A 21,344-nucleotide genomic window follows, 5' to 3' on the forward strand; every position below is an offset into this window, starting at 1 on the left:
TCGACGCTTGACTGCCGTTTGACAAAAAAAAATATCATCATGTAGACTAGCCTACCCGCACTGTATCTGCTGTTGGCTAGAGCGCACGTGCCAAGACCAGAGTAGGCACATTTTGCTATTTAAAGCAAAAGTTTTTGTGATAAAACTATTGGTAGAGTTTATTTTTATTCAGTACATGAACATTTAAGTCCGTTTTGTGGAAACACACCACTGGTGGGAAAATTTGCATATTTTCTTTATGCGGATTTTAGAATATTCACATTAAAATCTGTTGCCCCATCCTGTCTTGCGCATGTGTTGTATTTTTTCTGTGACATTAATTTGACATATCAGTAATTCGTGGGTGTGGCTCCATGTATGCTGTTTCCATGATGGCTTTTCCCATGGGCGGAGAGGCGTCCTGACACACACCTTTACCCTCCTCTCCTCAATCCCCCTCTATCAGGGCTCCTCCTCCCTTTCACAGGAGAAGGACAAGAAGTCCAAGAAAAAGAAGAAACACAAACACAAAGATCGAGACGTATGTAAAGACTATGACCGTTACGAGTAGCCCAAATTGAAAAATGATTGCTGTTTTTTTGCTCATTTGCATGTCTTTTGTCCCTTACAGAGCAACGGCTATGACAATGAGTACAGTGCTATATCCAGTCGGGTTAGTAGTGTGTCTTTAACCTGTAGTACCTGGCTAGTCTCCAGCAGGGTAAATGGATGAATGCCAATAGGTTCAAGTGGACATGTTTAAAGTTGACTTCAGTTAAATGATTGCTGACGAAATGTGTGTGTTTACTACGTACGCATTGAGGGATTTTCACGATACTGGGGTTTCCATACCACCCAATTCCATACTGTTTGTTTCCGTATTCCTTATTCCATCAGTAGACTGTTTATATTGACAAAAAGGTCATTCTTGACCACACTGAACTATTCCCAAGATACTTGCAGTTTCTTGACTGTTTCGTTTTGTTCAAATTCGGCTTCAGTTAGGGTAGTTCTGGTTATTATTTTGCAGGCAGAGGGGTGCCGTGTAGCATGGTGTGCTGTAGTTAAGAGCCCTGCAGTTAATTAGGCTTTATCTCTCTCTCTCTCCTCTTCACCCACTCTCAGAGCTCCAGACTCGTTGATGAGAGCACTAGCAGGGTCTCTCGCTCCTCCAGACTAGATCTGCAGCCGGTGGGTTCCCTCTCTTCCTCTTTCCCTCTCCCTCTTTCTTTCTTTTAGAGTTCTGGCAATAGCCCTACTGCCAATAAGGAACCATTTGAATTCAATCATTTGAACTGTATAAGATAGAGTTAACTCCGCAAGTTCCGCTTTCTAAGGGCATGAATTGAGGCAGAAATGTGGAGTGTTTGGTAGCAGTCTTTTCTTTAATGTTGTTGTAGACACCAGGGGTTATCTCTCCCTCTCCTCCTCACCCACTCTCAGAGCTCCAGACTCAGTGATGAGAGCATTAGCAGGGTCTCTCGCTCCTCCAGACTGGACCTGCAGCCAGTGGGTGTTGTGTGACTGACTATGCATTAACACTTTGGTGTTAACTACTGAATGCTAGATTCCACTTCTGACCCCAAATGTATTGAGCGATATGTGTATCTTACTTTATACTCACTCCTCCCTCTTCTTCTCTCTTTCTCCGCATGGCTTGTCCACTAGCCATTGACTCAAGTGATATCTGCAAGTCTGACTCCTCTCACCCAGTGTGTTGTTTTTTTCTTCCAGTTCATCTGGGTGTTTTTTGTTGCTGTAACACTCTCTTTAGAGTAGCAGCCTTTAGCTTTAAATGGAGATATGTTCTCTTGTTCAGTATTTATGCCAAATGTATTTATGCCAAAAGTGTGTTTGACATGAATTTGGCTTAGTATGAGTCGGCATGGTTTCATTTATCACTATTGAAACTTTGGAAAGACACTATAAATTTGTGTGAATGTGAAATTACAGCTGCAAAAATAATGGTCATGGACAGAGACACCCTTTGAATTCATTATATACACTGAGTGTACAAAACATTATGAACATCTGCTCTTTCCACAACATAGATTGACCAGGTGAAAGCTATGATCCCTTATTGATGTCACTTGTTACATTTTTAAGCCTTGACAGTTGTGGCATGGATTGCGTATGTGTGCCATTCAGAGGGTGAATGGGCAAGACAAAAGATTTAAGTGGCTTTGAACGGGGTATGGTAGTATGTGCCAGGCGCACCGGTTTGAGTGTGTCAAGAATTGAAACGCTGCTTGTTTTTTCACGCTCAACAGTTTCCCATGTGTATCAAGAATGGTCCACCACCCAAAGGACATCCAGCCAACTTGACACAACTGTGGGAGCATTGGAGTCAACATGGGCCAGCATCCCTGTCGAAATCTTTCGACATCTTATAGAGTCCATGCCCTGGCGAATTGAGGCTGTTCTGAGGGCAAAAGAGGGTGCAACTGGGGGCAAGAGGGTGTTCCTAATGTTTTGTACATTCCGTGTACGTTCTGTAGTGTTGTTGTGTGGAGTGCCACTGAATGGTATTGTCATTGGCCGTTTGCCTTTACATCAAAACACATATCGACTAAGGTTTCTTAGTCATTTCTGTTTCCTCTCTCTTGCTGTGTTGCTTGTTTCTCTTTCAATCCCTCCCCCTCTCCCTCTTTCCCTCATCTTAGGCATCCTATGCTTCCTCTGACCTTAACAGCAACAATGGTCTGTCCTCTTCTAGGCAACGGCTTTCTTCCTACGAGGTCTGTTCACACACACGCATGCATGGGCACACACCCACACACATATACTTAAAATCCTATATCAAGGCAATATTACCTCTCCTGAGGCGTGCACTCCCAGAACTGCTCCCAGATCAGTTTTTGCAGTCTTGCCAACATGTTGGGCGTGACAATTACCGTTGTAGTTGGCAAGGCGGCACATACAGATCTTGGACCAGGCTAGATCACATGGTCTTAACATTGTTGTTACCCAGGCACTAACTACAGTGTGAATACATGTTGTGACAAGTATTCTTACCCCCTCCCTACTATACCCACACTCCATTTAGTCATCCGGGCTACTCAGCCAGATCTCCTACCGGCGCCATCACAGGGTTTGTGATGCCATTCATTAGTGTGACATTTGACCCCACCCATTATGATACTTAATATGCTACCTGTAACACATGCGTTGCTCACCAATGTGCCTATTGTCACCTGAAAGACACGGTTTTTATCACAAGATCATCTTGAAAATAAGCACTCTAGTACTTTTTTAGTTTCATAGTGTAACCAATGGCTATAGGAGCCATTCTGTAATTATCAAGAAGTTCTGATCGCACTTATAGTAGCAACAATTTACTTTTGGGTGTTTGGATTTTACTGGAGAAGTTACTGTGCACTGAAGAAGCGGCTATGATTATGTCACTGTGTCGTGTGGACTAGCAAATATGTCTCTGAGAGCACTGCTGCGAATATCGTTATGTTGTTTCAATCCTGTGTGTGTGTTTGTGTGTGTGTGTGCGCCTGCGTGTGTGTGTGTGCGCCTGCGTGTGTGTGTGTGTGTGTGTGACGTCCGATCCCACCCCTGCAGGGCTCTTTATATGAGGACAGTCTGTACAGTGGGGCTCGACGGGTCACCGGCTCCAGCTCTCGTGTAAGCCTCCCAATGCATTGTGGGATTGTGTTTGTGTGTGTGGCAGTAAACCCACGTGTCCTTACCTTGTAACATCTTATATCCCCTCTGCACCTAATAGATGACTAATAGGTCACTAACCTTTCCGTTTGAGTACTCAACCGAAAGATTGATAGGAATATTTTCTTCCGGGCCTATAATTTGAGATAGAGTTGAGGAAATTGCTTCACTAATTGCAAAGCAAGTGTTTGAATTGGGTTAATACAGTGAGGGGAAAAAAGTATTTGATCCCCTACTGATTTTGTACATTTGCCCACTGACAAAGACATGATCAGTCTATAATTTTAATGGTAGGTTTATTTGAACAGTGAGAGACAGAATAACAACAAAGAAATCCAGAGAAACGCATGTCAAAAATGTTATGAATTGATTTGCATTTTAATGAGGGAAATAAGTATTTGACCCCTCTGCAAAACATGACTTAGTACTTGGTGGAAAAACCCTTGTTGGCAATCACAGAGGTCAGATGTTTCTTGTAGTTGGCCACCAGGTTTGCACACATCTCAGGAGGGATTTTGTCCCACTCCTCTTTGCAGATCTTCTCCAACTCATTAAGGTTTCGAGGCTGACGTTTGGCAACTCGAACCTTCAGCTCCCTCCACAGATTTTCTATGGGATTAAGGTCTGGAGACTGGCTAGGCCACTCCAGGACCTTAATGTGCTTCTTCTTGAGCCACTCCTTTGTTGCCTTGGCTGTGTGTTTTGGGTAATTGTCATGCTGGAATACCCATTCACGACCCATTTTCAATGCCCTGACTGAGGGAAGGAGGTTCTCACCCAAGATTTGACGGTACATGGCCCTGTCCATCGTCCCTTTGATGCGGTGAAGTTGTCACCCCCAAAGGTGACAACTTGTGAAAAACACCCCCAAAGCATAATGTTTCCACCTCCATGTTTGACGGTGGGGATGGTGTTCTTGGGGTCATAGGCAGCATTCCTCCTCCTCCAAACACGGCGAGTTGAGTTGATGCCAAAGAGCTCGATTTTGGTCTCATCTGACCACAACACTTTCACCCAGTTCTCCTCTGAATCATTCAGATGTTCATTGGCAAACTTCAGACGGGCCTGTATATGTGCTTTCTTGAGCAGGGGGACCTTGCTGGCGCTGCAGGATTTTAGTCCTTCACGGCATAGTGTGTTACCAATTGTTTTCTTGGTGACTATGGTCCCATCTGCCTTGAGATCATTGACAAGATCCTCCCGTGTAGTTCTGGGCTGATTCCTCACTGTTCACATGATCATTGCAACTCCACTAGGTGAGATCTTGCATGGAGCCCCAGGCCGAGGGAGATTGACAGTTCTTTTGTGTTTCTTCCATTTGCGAATAATCGCACCAACTGTTGTCACCTTTTTACCAAGCTGCTTGGCGATGGTCTTGTAGCCCATTCCAGCCTTGTGTAGGTCTACAATCTTGTCCTTGACATCCTTGGAGAGCTCTTTGGTCTTGGCCATGGTGGAGAGTTTGGAATCTGATTGATTGCTTCTGTGGACAGGTGTCTTTTATACAGGTAACAAGCTGAGATTAGGAGCACTTCCTTTAAGAGTGTGCTCCTAATCTCAGCTCGTTACCTGTATAAAAGACACCTGGGAGCCAGAAATCTTTCTGATTGAGAGGGGGTCAAATACTTATTTCCCTCATTAAAATGCAAATCAATTTATAACATTTTTGACATGTGTTTTTCTGGATTTTTTTGTTGTTATTCTGTCTCTCACTGTTCAAATAAACCTACCATTAAAATTATAGACTGATCCTTTCTTTGTCAGTGGGCAAACGTACAAAATCAGCAGGGGATCAAATACTTTTTTCCCTCACTGTATGTGTGTGTAGGGCATGTCTGTGAGTAACTGGAATGTATGACAGGTGTGTTCTGTTCATGGTTATTTTATTAGCATTTGTATGATGTGTTCTGTTTTTCAGTCATGAGTTTTAGTTTCCAGAGTGTGTTTAGCTCTGGTGAAAGTCTGTGTTTGTGCTGTTGATATGACACACATTAACTTTGGCGCTACATTTCAGTTGGTTGGAGCATGGTGCTTGCAGGTTGTGGGTTCAGTTCCCTGTGAATGTTAATGTAGTGCACTGAATAACTCTGTTGGGCTTAGGAGTTCTCTACTTGTCGCCTGGTGTGCGTATGTGAGTGGGTACTGCAGACGTGCACGTGTGTGTTGTGTGCGTTGTGTGCGTGCACACTGATGATGGTGTGTATGTGCCCTCCCCAGCATTCGGAGTACAGTAGTTATCGCGGCAGCAGTTCAAGGGCCTCCTCCAGGGCCAGCTCAGCCCGTGCCAGCCCAGTGGTGAGCTCCCCTCCTCAGTCACACTGTCCAGCCATGGAGCATTAGAGTGGCACGAGCATTTAATCACAAACAGAGTTTTCTTTTACAGTGGACTAGTTATATTGTCTTAAGATTTAAAGGTAGACTCAGCGAAATGACGTTGCCATGAGCAACGATGGAGATATTGAGATGAGCGAGATGCAACATTTCGCTCTCACACAGTTACACACAGGATCTGCGTATGTGTATGTTTCGCTTCACGCTGTGTAAAGCGTGGTAGCCAGGGCACCAAAACAGCAGAGAAGTTAAGACTCGCGCTTCAACGCTCTTAGTAGTTGCAGAAATTGACCCATTATGCTGTTCACTTTTTGCATCTACGTCATATCGCTGAGTCTACCTTTAAAGTAAACCTTCATCGTTTTTGTTTGTTTTATGTATGGTGTTATACGGTGCATTCTGAAAGTCTTTGTCTTTTTCCACATTGTTACGTTACAGCCTCATTCTAAAATGGATTTAAAAAAAGATATATCCTCATCAATCTACACACAATACCCCATAATGACAAAGCAAAAACAGGTTTTTAGAATTTCTTGCAAATGTATTAAAACTAAAAAACTGAAATATCAACTTTACATAAGTATTCAGACCCTTTACTCAGTACTTTGTTGTAGCACCTTTGGCAGCGATTACAGCCTCGACTCTTCTTGGGTATGACGCTACAAGCTTGGCACACCTGTATTTGGGGAGTTTCTCCCATTCTTCTCTGCAGATCCTCTCAAGCTCTGTCAAGTTGGATGGGGAGCGTCGCTGCACAGCTATTTTCAGGTTTCTCCAGAGATGTTAGATCGGTTTCAAGTCCGGGCTCTGGCTGGGCCACTCAAGGACATTCAGAGACTTGTCCCGAAGCCACTCCTGCGTTGTCTTGGCTGTGTGCTTAGGGTCGTTGTCCTGTTGGAAGGTGAACCTTCACCCCAGTCTGAGGTCCTGAGCGCTCTGGAACAGGTTTTCATCAAGGAGCTCTCTGTACTTTGCTCCGTTGATCCTTGCCTCGATCCTGACTAGTCTCCCAGTCCATGCCGCTGAAAAACATCCCCACAGCATGATGCTGCCACCACCATGCTTCACCGTAGGGATGGTGCCAGGTTTTCTCCAGACGTGACGCTTGGCATCCAGGCAAAAGAGTTCAATCTTCGTTTCATCAGACCAGAGAATCTTGTTTCTCAAGGTCTGAGAGTCCTTACAGTGCCTCATGGCAAACTCCAAGCGGGCTGTCATGTGCCTTTTTCTGAGGAGTGGCTTCCGTCTGGCCACTCTACCATAAAGGCCTGATTGGTGGAGTGCTGCAGAGATGGTTGTCCTTCTGGAAGGTTCTCCCATCTCCACAGAGGAACTCTAAAGCTCTGTCAGAGTGACCATCGGGTTCTTGGTCACCTCCCTGACCAAGGCCCTTCTCCCCCTTGATTGCTCAGTTTGGCCCGGGCGGCCAGCTTTTGGAAGACTCTTGGTGGTTCCAAACTTCTTCCATTTAAGAATGATGGAGGCCACTGTGTTCTTGAGGACTTTCAATGCTGCAGAAATGTTTTGGTACCCTTCCCCAGATTTGTGCCTCGACACAATCCTGTCTCGGAGCTCTACGGACAATTCCTTCGACCTCATGGCTTGGTTTTTGCTCTGACATGCACCGTCAACTGTGGGACCTTATATAGACAAGTGTTTGCCTTTCCAAATCATGTCCAATCAATTTAATTTACCACAGGTGGACTCCAATGAAGTTGTAGAAACATCTCATGGATGATCAATGGAAACAGGATGCTGCGTCATGCCAAAATAAATATTGGATTTGCCCTGTGCTTTGGGATTTGTGTTTTGTTAGACAACAGGGATAGAAATACATAACTTTAGATAAATACTAGAGCTGTGACGGTCATGGAATTTAGGATGGTTACTGGCCAGCCAATTGACTGCAGTCACCGTAATAACAAAAATACAGATTTTTCTCCTCTCCGTTCGTGACTGCATGTGCTGCCATAGAAATACAATTAATAGAACAGGTGTCCGCGTTCAAGTCAATAGTGGTGTAATGGGTGGACTGGCGGCCATTGTGAGTGTACCCATAGGAGCAAAGCAGGGAGCAAAAGCAGGAAAAGTACTCATCAACATGTTATTCAACTCAACTGACATTACAGAGCCACAGTAGTTAACATCATTTGAATTAACATTCTACGTTACCGTGGAATGTAGAATGTTTGCTACAGCATCTTGCTTGTTTCAGAAAGGAGCAACAAAGTTTAATCATGTTGATAAGAGTCCATATTACCGCAGAAATGGACTCAACCACTCAAATAACTGGCCGTCCCGTCTTCAGTCAGCTGTTCGTTCCACAAAAAAAAAAAGTATATATACAATTTAAACGGTTATGACGGTTATTTTATTTTCCATAACTATCGGTTACGCGGTTATACAGTAATTGTGCCAGCCCTAATAAATACATAACTGGCATCTTTCAGACTGAGATTATTATTGTAACAGACAAGGTGATATCTGAGACCCAGTACAACTTCTTGCTGTACCTCATTTGTGTTGAGAGGTTGCCCAGAAAAGCCTCTGGTTTGAATAGTCAACTCTGGGCAGATATTTTATTAACCAGTGGCAAGAATATGAAGACTAGTTGACATCTGGTATGCTGGGTCATCCTCCCTTAACAAGTAATCTAACTTTAAAGTATTTCTTTACAGGAATTAATTTGCATGTGGGCTACTGTGTCTACTGTTTAGTATGCTCATTATTCTATACAGCTGTAGGCCGATCCTTGTTCCGTTTGACACAGATTCTCCATTTGGCCATGATTGTGTGTTCATTCATACAGAAGTTTTGGTTGGAAAGAGGCAGTGTGAGAGATAGGGATTCATACAGTGCCCTACCTGAATATACTTTGTCCTATTGCACTCCCTGGTGGGCCACTAGGATGATGACTGCAACTCTGTGGCCAGCTTCCTGCGCAGCGTGGCCACCAGCAGTGGCCTGCCCAGAGACCTGGATCACATGACCATCCCCAATTTATCCAACGTGAGTGGGGCAGCCCTGCCCGCCCAGAGTCATGCCAGGGCATGGCTGTGTGGTCTCAACTTACATAGAAAGACTGGCTGCTTCTGTGTGGAGTGGAGGGTAGACCTAAAGAGACTAATTACTGTCTGACTTGCTGTGTGAACTGGTAGCCTGGATTGTGCTGTCAACTCCAACTGTATGGTCGTTGTCACACCTGGAAGATGGGTGAGAGGAGACCTTAGAAAGTGCTTTTAGAACTGAAGAGATTTCATCAACAGGGGCACTAGTGAATAAAAAAGATGAATTGCTGTTCTATAGCATGCAGTTGGATGGTGTCTTGTAGATGAAACGAGAGTCTTTGTAGAATGGTACTAACAACAGTATGGTCTGTGTTGTGGACTAGAACTACCATGAACTATTTTAGAATGTAGGAACTCCTGTAACCAGTATTGATGCTGATTGATACTCATATTGTTCATTTCCCATACCTAACATAGCATGCTGAATACTCAGGTACAGTTTGATTGTAATATGTTGCAGTTGTCATATGTGACGGAACATAACAATGAACATTGCAAGGCATTGAAATTCAGACAGCTGTAAAAAAATATATATAATTAGGCATGCACTCTTAACTTACCCAGTAATTGGTGTGTTATAACAACATTTAAACTGCTCATGGTTTATGATTGAATGAAAAGATTACTGACTTCCCCCTACAGCTTGTGAGGGATAATGTGATTAGACAAAGTGGAGTAAGGTAAAACAGTGATGGGGACATTGAGTGTGAATCCAAGGCCTTCCGGCCGCTATTCTAGGCCCTAAAGTCATGATGTGGCCCCTGTTCTAACAGTATCTCCCCGTTATTCCCAGGTGGAGGACAGAGATTACCTGGAAAAGGGATCTCGAGCCGCTTCCACCCTATCAGCAGCCACCCTCGCCTCGCTGGGCGGGTCTTCCTCTCGGAGAGGAAGTGGCGAAACGTCCATCACTGGCGACACAGAAACCTCCATACGAGAGATCAAGGTAAAGGTTACAAAAACATGGGGGTCCTAGCACCATTTTCCATCACTTCCACTCTTTAAGAGCCCATCACTGTACAGCACACACTGCTCTGCACGTCATTCTCTACCTATCATTGTGCTTGTCACATCACCTATCGAACCCTGTCGCAGCATGCTTCTGTCTCTCTCCTCAACCCTGCCACGCTCTTCACCCCAGGAGATTCATGAGCTGAAGGATCAGATCCAAGATGTGGAGTCCAAGTACATGCAGAGCCTCAAAGAAGTCAAGGTACATTACTGGACTGACCCAACGCAACCCAGTCTGAGGCCCTGTTAATATTCATATGATTTTAGTCTTCCCTTCCCTAGCTTTTGAGTTGACCAATGATAGGTTTAGTCTAAACTTTAGACTACCCTACAATTAACCATTAATAGTTTTGCACTTCCTCAGAATTAACCAATGGTAGTTTTAGTTGTCAGTGTTAAAGTACCTGAGAGCCTCCTATTAAGCAATGATTAGTCCTCCTGACTAATATTTAATGAATGTTTTAGAATTATTTTCTTACGTATCCCTTCAGGCTAGATGGCTTGCTTGTCTTTTCCTATGCATTTTTCAGCTTACTTTCAAAGCAGTCAACAAGTTAAGCTGTCCTGATGTCAAATTCAATAACCCCACAGGCATGTAGTAGGCAACTGTTGCTTGTGTCCTAACATCATCACATAATTTCCCTCTGAATACGAATTATGTCCATGGAATTCTATCCATGCCCTCCATTCTCCATGTTTCTGATCGTTCCTCCCAGTTGAAACCATCAGAACGGAGTATAGAGAATGGAAGTGGCAGCGATGTTACAATACCTCCTTGGATATTGGTCTGTGTGAGGGTCTGTGTGTCTTTCAGTCTGTCTGTCTATGTGTCTGTGTTCCCATGTGCATACACCAATGGGCATGTCTTCCTATAGGATACCCTAGTGGAGGTGGAGGAGAAGTACCGCAAGGCCATGGTGTCCAACGCCCAACTGGACAACGAGAAGAACAACCTGATGTACCAGGTGGACACGCTGAAGGACTCGCTCATGGAGCTAGAGGAGCTGCTGTCCGAGTCACGCCGCGAGTACGAGGGGAAGAGCAAGGTATGGGATAGATCAGAGGGAAGGAGAGATGGAGAGGGAGAGAAAGGATAGGGCCAGATCTAGAGAAATATACAATTACAGTAAGATGAAGGGGAAAGTTAGGATAGAAAGAGAAAGGGGTATTGAGGAGGGCGATATTAGGTGGAAACTGGGATTGACATTAGCCAGATGGTACCTTTTGGAAACTATAGGTGCCTATAGTAATGCAATAATGGATGATTATAAACATGAACTGTATATACAGTGCATTCGGAAAGTATTCAGACTCCCATCACTTTTTCCACATTTTGTTACGGTTCAGCCTTATTCTAAAATGGATTAAATAGTTTTTTCCCCCTCATCAATTTACACACAATACCCTATAATGCCAAAGCAAAAAACGTTTTTGAATTTTTTGCAAATGTATTAAAAATAAATAAATAAAATATTACATTTACATACGTTTTCAGACCCTTTACTCAGTACTTTGTTGAAGCCCCTTTGGCAGCGATTACAGCCTCAAGTCTTCTTGGGTATGACGCTACAAGCTTGGCACACCTGTATTTGGGAAGTTTCTCCCATTCTTCTCTGCAGATCCTCTCAAGCTCTGTAAGGTTGGATGGGGAGTGTCGCTGCACAGCTATTTTCAGGTCTCTCCAGAGATGTTCGATTGGGTTGAAGTCCGGGCTCTGGCTGGGCCACTCACGGACATTCAGAGACTTGTCCCGAAGCCACTCCTGCGTTGTCTTGGCTGTTTGCTTAGGGCCGCTGTCCTGTTGGAAGTTGAACCTTCACCCCAGTCTGAGGTTCTGAGCGCTCTGGAGCAGGTTTTTATCAAGGATCTCTCTGTACTTTGCGCCGTTCATCTTACCCTCGATCCTGACTAGTCTCCCAGTCCCTGCCGCTGAAAAACATCCCCACAGCATGATGCTGCCCCCACCATTCTTCACGGTAGGGATGGTTCCAGGTTTCCTCCAGACGTGACGCTTGGAATTCAGGCCAAGGAGTTCAATCTTGGTTTCATCAGACCAGAGAATCTTATTTCTCAAGGTCTGAGAGTCCTTTAGGTGCCTTTTGGCAAACTCCAAGCGGGCATGTGCCTTTTACTGAGGAGTGGTTTCCGTCTGGCCACTCTACCATAAAGGCCTGATTGGTGGAGTGCTGCAGTCAGAGTGACCATCGGGTTTTTGGTCACCTCCCTGACCAAGGCCCTTCTCCCCCTTGATTGCTCAGTTTGGCTGGGCGGCCAGCTCTAGGAAGAGACTTGCTGGTTCAAAAATTATTCCATTTAAGAATGATGGAGGCCACTGTGTTCCTGGGGACCTTCAATGCTGCAGGAATTTTTTGGTACCCTTCCCCAGATCTGTGCGTCTACAAAATCCTGTCTCGGAGCTCTACGGACAATTCCTTCGACCTCATGGCTTGGTTTTTGCTCTAACATGCACTGTCAACTGTGGGACCTTATATAGACAGGTGTGTGCCTTTCCAAATCATGTCCAATCAATTGAATTTACCACAGGTGGACTCCAATCAAGTTGTAGAAACATCTCAAGGATGATCAATGGAAACCTGAGCTCAATTTCGAGTGTCATAGCAAAGGGTCTGAATACCTATGTAAATAAGGTATTTCTGTTTTTTATTTGTAATACATTTGCAAATATTTATAGAAACCAGTTTTCGCTTTGTCATTATGGGGTATTGTGTGTAGATTGATGAGAAAAATATATATTTAATCCATTTTAGAATAAGGCTGTAACGTAACAAAATGTGCAAATGTATATTATGCAAATCCATTCAAACATCTGTCATTTCTCCCAGGACTTTGAGCGTGAGAAACATGCCCACGGCGTGCTGCAGTTCCAGTTCAACGAGATGAAGGAGATGCTAAAACAGAGCGAGGAGTTACTAACAGTGAGTCTGGGGGCATCCTCGAAATTAAACCCCCAAGCTTGTCAGGACAGCCAAAATGACTTTACCTGTCACCTTTCAGTTTTCTTATTTCTGAACTTCCCTGTCTCCTCACCTCCATGCTGATCATCTATTGTTCTCACTCCTTTCAAACACACTTCCTTCTCTCCTGTTTATTCCATCACATCTTGCTGCGTTTCCGCTGTCCAGGAGATCCGTCAGATGCGTCTCAAGCAGGACAGCTTTGTTAGGGAAATCTCTGACCTGCAGGAAACCGTGGAGTGGAAGGATAAAAAGATTGGGGTATGCCCTGTGAACTCTAATCCATTAGTTTTGTTAGTACATGTTCAATTTGGTAGCATTTGGTGTATGTATGCAAGTGTAAACCCCCACACATTGTGATATGTTCACCTGCTTTGTGGTGTTAAAATACACTTATTTACTTAGGCAGAGAAGTTGATGCTAGCTAAGTGCATGAATGCTTGATACTGTATACTGTACCTTCCCTCACTTTCTCTATGCTCACTTTCACTTACTTCACCCATATCTTCCTTTGTTCTTCACCTGCACTTCCTCCTCCCCCACTGGGGGCGCTGCTCAGGCCTTAGAGCGGCAGAAGGAGTATTCGGATGCCATCCGAAATGAGCGGGATGAGCTCAGGGATGAGGTGGTCCAGCTAAAAGATATTCTGAAGGTACTTTGTCATCTCATGGGAGTCGGAGCTCGGAATATGCAACAGTGGCCCCTGAAACAGGGTTTCTCTATTGTAGTTATGTGGCTAAAATGTACTGTTGTGAGATTCTTAAGCCTGTCATCAGTTTGTGTTCATGTCCTGCCCAGAAACATGGAATTGTCCTCAGACCTGACCTGACCACCAATGGGGAAACGCTGGAGTTGGGAACTGAAGGGTCAGCCAGTGGAGATCCAGCTTCTCAATTGGTTCAGGACTCCCAGACGTCGCCCATGGAAGGGGGAAACAGCATGCTTGGTAAGCACCATTACTGGACAAAGATCGCTACATGTTGTAATCTCCTGCTTACCTCATAGCGTTTCCAAATTACACCTAACTTGTAAGCTTAAATCATGCCTAATGCAAACCTGTAGACTTAACCTGAGTTTGGTTGACTGACATAGGTTTTGGACTTCTTCTGCGACTAACTTCTAAGCTTTCACCACTGATTCTCCTCCCAACCCATTGCAACCCTTGCACCTGATGCATTTAAACTAATCCATGTATCTGAACCATGATTAAAGCAGATGGTGTAAACACCCTTGTTTTGGTGCCAAAATGTGTATCCTACATAGTGGTTTAATATTGAGGTAAGTCCAGGGTCATTAGGCTGATTGCTTTGGTGAAATTATGTTGACCTTGTGTTTATTATAAACTCTTTGCTTCAACCTGATAAATGTCAAAAGTGTTTGCTGTGGTGTTATAGTTGGTTGGTGTTTACACCAGATCATTACATGGATCACAATGAATAAATCCATGAATTGGGCTATTCAATGTAGGTTATCAATTATTTTTGTTTGTGTTGAAAGTCACGAACCTGTCCATTTCTGGCCAGTCCCAAAGCAATATAACACCACAGCAGACATTTTCAGAGTTTAAGATTTGCAGCTTGCTAAGGTACCTCTGACCTGCTCATCTGCCTTGACGATTAATCTGGGATCAAGGGCTTTGTTTGGTGCTCTCCTCCTGTTCTTCTTCTTCATTTTCCACCTCCTCTTCCATGCTGGTTTGATTTTACCCAATTCTTTCAAATTCCGCTTTGCGCTAATTGGCCCAGGTTCAACTGAGAGATCTTGATCATCAGAAAAATGTCAACACTTGAAACTCCAGGTCACACTGTTTGGCCTATATCACCCTCATGGTATCCCCTCATGGTCTCCTAGGCAGAGCTCAGGAGATGGAGTTGGAAAGTAGAGGAGATAAGGTGGTGGATCCAGGAAGGTCCAGGCAGCAAGAGGATACATACGAGGAGGAGGCTCAAGAGAACCATCTGATCTCGCCCACCCCCTGTAGCCTTGCTGGTGTTTCTGAAACAGAAACATCAAGGGAGGCTCAGCCATTCTCGCCCACATTGGGGGAAGAGGTTGAGATTGAAGGCAGTGATGTCAACAAAGACTCTGACAATGGCATACCAGTAGTAGAGGTCAAACGTGGACCGGTCTGTGATTCTGAGGTACTTGGGCTTGTAACAGGTCCTGAGGAAGAGGTTACAGGAGCGGGGGAGGGGTACGAAGCAGCAAGTATAAAGGAGACAGGGCAAGGCAGAGTAGAGGTCGCAATTGAAGGGGAAATGGGAATAAAAAATGACAAGGCAGATGATGCAGAGACCAAAGTTGCCAAGAGTAGTGATGACACCAAAGAGACGTCCTCAAAAGAGCCTACCTCAGAATATGGTGTAGCAGCTGAACAAGAGAAAATCGAATTGAGTAAAGAGGTTGTGAAAAGTATAGATTCATGTCCTCCGCCTAGGGAAACCATTGAGGACACCATGAAAAATGGCACACAGATTAGCCAAGGGACCGACCTTGATACTAGTAAGAGCCCAATCAAATCAAACCCTGAGCCTCAGAAAACAAAAAAGGCTGAAGCGTTACCAGAGATAACTGACCTGCAGCCACAGGCCCAAGCAGGCAACAAGAAGAAGAAAGGCAAGAAGAAGAAGGGAGAGACACAAAGCGATGAAAAGCAGGAAGACCATAAGAAGAGCACAACAGAAACGTGTGTAGTCTCCATGACAAATAGCACACAGATTAGCCTAGGGACAGACCTTGATACTAGTAAGAGCCCAGTCGAATCAAACCCTGATCCTCAACCTGAGCCTCAGAAAACAAAAAAGGTGTGTGTATTACCAGAGACCACTGACACGCAGCCACAGGCCCAAGGAGGCAAGAAGAAAAAGAAAGGCAAGAGGAAGGGAGAGAAACAAGGTGATGAAACACACAGAGATAAGATGAGCAAAACAGAAAAGGATATGGTCTCCACCCCAACAGATAAGGAGCCAGTAGAGGAGCTAGGAGAGGGGGTTATCACAATAGAGACACAGCAGCTTCTAGAGGGGACCAGTAGATCACCAGAACGAGAGCTCCAAAGCCCTGAAGAAAAAGCACAAGAAGAAGAAGAACAACTAGCAGAAGAACGAGTAGAGGTTAAAAGCGAGGAGCCTACCATTGAAGTATCTCTGACTGACCAAGCTAAGAGTGAGGAAGTTGTCACGAAGAAGAAAAAGAAGAAAATTAAAAAGGACAAACAAAAACCTACCATGGAATCAGAGAAATCAGAAGGCAAGATATCAGTAGTATGCCTTGAGTCCAACATTGGTATTGCTGATCCTGTTGACCACTCCAAGTGTATAACCAGCGCTGAAAACCCTATGGAGGAATTAGAATCGACAACAAATACTGGTACCCAAAAGGACGAGTCAGGGTACACAACCAACCCTGATAACTTTATAGACTGCTTGAACTCTTCAGCTGACCCAAAATGTCAATTGGACTCGAAACAGTCCACAGCTGGGAATTCAAACAATGTCAAAGAAGAAGATGTAATCAAGGTCTCAGTTAAAGAGGCTCAAACAATCCAAGACACAAAGGAACAGGGGAATAACTTTCACAGTCCCATCGTTCTAAGACTGGAGCTCGAGAAGAGTGTGGAACCTGAAGACCTTATCTTCCATGATGGTGTCACTACTCACCCAGACCATGCTAGCGAAAATGCGACACAAGACCTAAAAGAGGCAGGTCAGGATAAACAAATTGGGAGCCCAGAAGAGTGTACAAATGCACTTGAACATGAAGACATGGCAAATGTAGAGAAATGCAACAATTCATCAGATGAGAAATGTTGTAGCACATCGCTCGACAGCAACTGCCCTGCTGCTGAGACCATAAGACGGCCTGAACAATTGGTGGATCTACCTGGTTGTCCAGTCACTGACAAGCACTTGCATGAAAACAACAAGCTAGAAACACTTGATGCAGAAGAGGCATCAAATGGAGGGATCTCTACAGAGACTGAGCTGAATTATACAGAAACACGACCACAGGACCCTTTAAAAGAAACTCTGGTGACAATTGACTCTTTTAGGGAACAGAGCCACAATGAAAGTGGACCATGCACTATGGTGGCCAAAGCAAAAGAGCAAGATGATCCCATTGAGGCCAAGCTGGAGAGTAACAAGGTACCTGGACCCAGTGAGCAGGGGAATGACGAGGAGAAGGACGGTGATGAAAATGAGAAGGGTCAATCGTTTGACTTTTCTGACATATATTCGGTGGTTCCTGCAAATGTATTCCCAATAATATCCCAAGAGGAGGTCAGCCAGGAGGTGAGAACGATGTCGGTAGGATACAAAATAGAGGTAGAGCCAGGTAGAGCGAAGGCTAACAATGAAGAGGAGGACGACAAACCGCAGCACACAGTAGAGGGAGTTAGCACGATAGTGGCACAGCAATCAATTGAAGGGTGGTCAGATAGTGCACCAGAGGAGCTCCAAAGCCCTGAAGAAAAAGCACAAACCATAGTTGAGGGCCAGAACGTGAATGAAGAACAACAGCTAATCACTGTAGAGGAAGGGGTTAGTGTAACATATGAACAGAAAGACATTGCACAGGAGGGAGTGAGTGTGACTGTTGAACAGCATGGTGTAGAAGAGAGCGAGAGGCAGCAGAATGCAACAGAGGTAGAGGCTTGGCCACTAGAGGAGGGGGAAGAGGCAATCCAGTATGGGTCACAGCAGGGTAGAAGAGAAAGTAGTCAAAGTACAGAGGATTCAGCAGGGGGCGACAATGAGCAATCTAGGACAGGCTTGAAAAAGGGCAGCAAGAAAGGAAAAGGCAAGGGGAAAGAGGACTGCCGGATGGCCTAGTTTTTAGGTCTGCCCTCAATATAAACAACAGCAAATATTTATGAAAGTAAGTGCAGAGTCTCAACTACTACAGCCAAAGCAAGAACCATTCAAATTCCTTCCAAAAGTATTATTCAATGTACTATATAGTGAGGTCCAAAAGTATTTGTGACATATTTTTTGTTTTGGCTTTGTATTCCAGCACTTTGGATTTGAAATGATACAATGAATATGAGGTAAAGTGCAGACTGTCAGCTTTAATTTGAGGGTACTTTTTGTTCAGCACTTTTTGTACATACTGTAGTCCCCCCATTTTAGGGAACCAAAAGTATTTGGACAAATTCATTTGTGTGTTAAAGTAGTCAAAAGTGTAGTATTTGGGCCCATATTCCTAGCACGCAATGACTACACCAAGCTTGTGACTCTATAAACTTGTTGGATGCATTTGCAGTTTGTTTTGGTTGTGTTTCAGATTATGTTGTGCCCAATAGAAATTAAAAATTGTAAATAATGTATGTCACTTTTAATAGAATATGTTTCTAAACACATGGATGCTACCATGATTACGGATAATCGTGAATAATGATGAGTGAGAAAGTTAGAGGCACAAAGACCATAACCCCAAAACATGCTAACCTCTCACCATTACCAATAACAGGAGAGGTTAGCATTTCTGGGAGGGATTATATTTATGCCTCTAATCCATATCCATTATCATGGTAGCATCCACATTAATGTAAAAGTGTTTAGAAATATTATATTCTTATTTACAACAAAAGTAAATGACACAATACATTATTTACCATACATTTCTATTGGGCATAAGCTTGATGTAGTCATTGCTTGGAATATGGGACCAAATACTACACTTTTGACTACTTTAATTCACACAAGTCAATTTGTCCAAATACTTTTGGTTCCCTAAAATGGGGGGACAATGTACAAAAAGTGCAGGCATTTTTAAAAAGGTACCCCGATCTGGATGAAAAAGCCTCAAATTAAAGCTGACTATGATGAACATTAGAAATATGATGGCCATGCAACAACAAATATGCCACTGTCCAAATACTTTGACTTCACTGCATGTGGGTATTTTAGCTCATTTTTAGGGAAGTTTGCCATAAGGGGTGAATAATTACCAGGCAGGCTTCTTTCCCCAAACAAGCAGTAACACACCTGATTCAACTAAGAACCTTGACTTAAGACTAGTAGTAGTTCATAAGTAGAATCAATCAAATGTGTTACTACTTGCCTGGAACGCATTGGCCCTGGTAGGGTACATTGCCCATACTCTCATATAAATCTGCAGCACCTATATACCTATACTGTAATAATATAATATTGATTGATTGCCTTTTTTTTTTTTTTTTTGCATTTATTCAAGGCACGATGTTTACATTACAATGCATGATATTCAGATTTTCATATTGTCATACCGTCCTTCTCTCATCCCGTGATTTACGGAATTACTTGCCTAGTACACAAGGGGGTGCCAAAAAAAACAAAAAAAAATGCCTGTTGGGCGTCTTACCAGAATGCTAACAAAATTAGCACAAGTAATAGTGAATTTCCATGGAGGCTGCTAGATAAATATGTTAACAAGCCCAAACGAAAATAAACTAATTGCAAAGACAGGCAATCCAGCTTACAAAGTTATACATATATCGGTAGGAGCTACCAAATGTCATTCTTGGTGAGTTTGGACATTTACAAGCGAATGTGAACGACCGACATTGTGCAAATGAATAACGTTTTGTTGCATGCACGGCAGAAAGCTAACGCCATACGTTGCCCCGTCACCTTACTAATTCAGCCACTTACTTAGATAACTAACAAGTTAAACTTAGGTGTCGTGTTAACGCTGAATTCTGTGTTTTTCATGCAGGAAAAAAATATAAAACACATAAGACATATCTTGCTGCATTTTGTAAACACAGATCTAAAATGCTTATTATAATTTCTGCTCAGCATCAGACTACTTTTGTGCTTCAGTTTCACTTCTCCACTCAGATGAGAATTCTGTATTTTCTGTGAAGGAAAACTATAGTTGCACCTCCCTGATCACTCTTGAAGCAAAAAAAACACTTGACTTTCCAAATAAAACGCGACCCTTGTCAATACACAGCTGGACTGCTCCCGCTTTCTCCCATTGTGCTATTTACAAACAAACATATTAAGAGTAGGGGTGTTAACCCCGGTGTCCTTGCTAAATTCCCAATCTGGCCCTCATACCATCATGGCCACCTAATCAGCCCCAGCTTCCAATTGGCTCATTCATCCCCAGGACGTTGCTTTAAATGAGAATGTGTTCTCAGTCAACTTACCTGGTAAAATAAGGTTTAAATTAATAAAAATAAACTGGCTCAACTGTTCTGGGGGAACTACGGTAAGCTTCATAATGTAAAATAATGTGACGAGTGAAATGAAGAACGTGATCTGCTTTATCTGCTAACGTATTGCACAAGTGGACTGCAGGTGTAGCTACAAATATTATGATTATTTGAAAAACTTCAAAGAAATAGTTTCAATGGTATTGACTGTATTGAAAAACCATCCCCTGGCTATTTCCAAATACGGTATACCGCCCAAACCTAGTCAAAAGTTTGCCCAGAACTAAAAATATATTCTAGCTTGGTGGCTTTTGATGAAGAGAAAAACGAACCGATTGGGATTAAGTCTCTCATGCCATTAAAATAATTGGCAGAAAGATCCTCCATGTTACAAGTCAATTCCATGTAGGCTATGATATCAGGTCAAATCCAAGCCCTAGGCTGTCATGTGCACACTGTACAATTGCTTTGTGTTCAGTATATGCCATGGCTCCTGAATTCATATGATATGACTGCTAGACAAATTGTATACAGTGTAAGAATATGACTCCCTTGTTAATCACTGGTCTAAATGTTTATTCATGTGCACTTTTTGTAAGGAAATACCTTGTGACCCTTTTCATGATTGAATAAAATAAGTCATTACCAACTTTGAGAAAGAATCTTTAGTAATGTATCACAGTATAATACTAATTATGTAGTGTTATATTATAAGTGTTGTCTGCCTGTCAATAGAAGTCTCATTGACTCACAAACATAATATCTTAGGCTCAACTTCTCTCATCCATTAGCTGTTTAGCCCTAGAGGCTGTGTACCCTCCTCTTCACAGTTTCTGCATGCTAACCATAACCCCACCCCTCACCTACACTCTCCCAATGGACACCTGCTCCATTGCATGCATCTAGTGACTAAACGCCTCCCACCCTGACTCAGCCCCTCCCCGTCCATGTACTTGGCTCCTCCAACCCCTGGTATGTTAACATTGGTTTTACTGTATGCTCAAGTTTTTATGATTGTTCTTGCATGAACGTAATGAAAGTGTGTATTGATTGAGTTATAGATGCTTACTCAAAGTTATACAGATAATGCTGAGAAGTTATGTGAGACATTTAATACTGTAAGCAGTTGTCCAAACTTGTTGCAAACATTCTCAGCAATACTGAAAT

General features: G+C 43.4%; 1 protein-coding gene across 8 annotated transcripts in view; it reads left to right on the top strand.

Moving 5' to 3' along the window:
• lrrfip1a (leucine rich repeat (in FLII) interacting protein 1a) overlaps positions 1-21,344 on the top strand; it is an 89,595-nt gene that overhangs the window by 63,035 nt on the left and 5,216 nt on the right. For 2 of the 8 annotated variants that reach the window (XM_084162371.1, XM_084162372.1), the window contains 8 exons: positions 9,844-9,996; positions 10,192-10,263; positions 10,937-11,107; positions 12,905-12,997; positions 13,205-13,297; positions 13,596-13,688; positions 13,835-13,982; positions 14,888-21,115. In XM_084162371.1, coding sequence (XP_084018497.1) covers positions 9,844-9,996; positions 10,192-10,263; positions 10,937-11,107; positions 12,905-12,997; positions 13,205-13,297; positions 13,596-13,688; positions 13,835-13,982; positions 14,888-17,868 — 3,804 coding nt within the window. In that variant the 3' untranslated portion in view covers positions 17,869-21,115. Of the gene's footprint in view, positions 1-9,843; positions 9,997-10,191; positions 10,264-10,936; positions 11,108-12,904; positions 12,998-13,204; positions 13,298-13,595; positions 13,689-13,834; positions 13,983-14,887; positions 21,116-21,344 lie in introns of those variants that run through there. The other 6 variants (XM_084162377.1, XM_084162378.1, XM_084162375.1 and 3 more) reach the window with 4 other exon arrangements.

Source organism: Coregonus lavaretus, assembly GCF_964263955.1.
Source record: "Coregonus lavaretus genome assembly, chromosome: 5".
NCBI lineage: Eukaryota > Metazoa > Chordata > Actinopteri > Salmoniformes > Salmonidae > Coregonus > Coregonus lavaretus.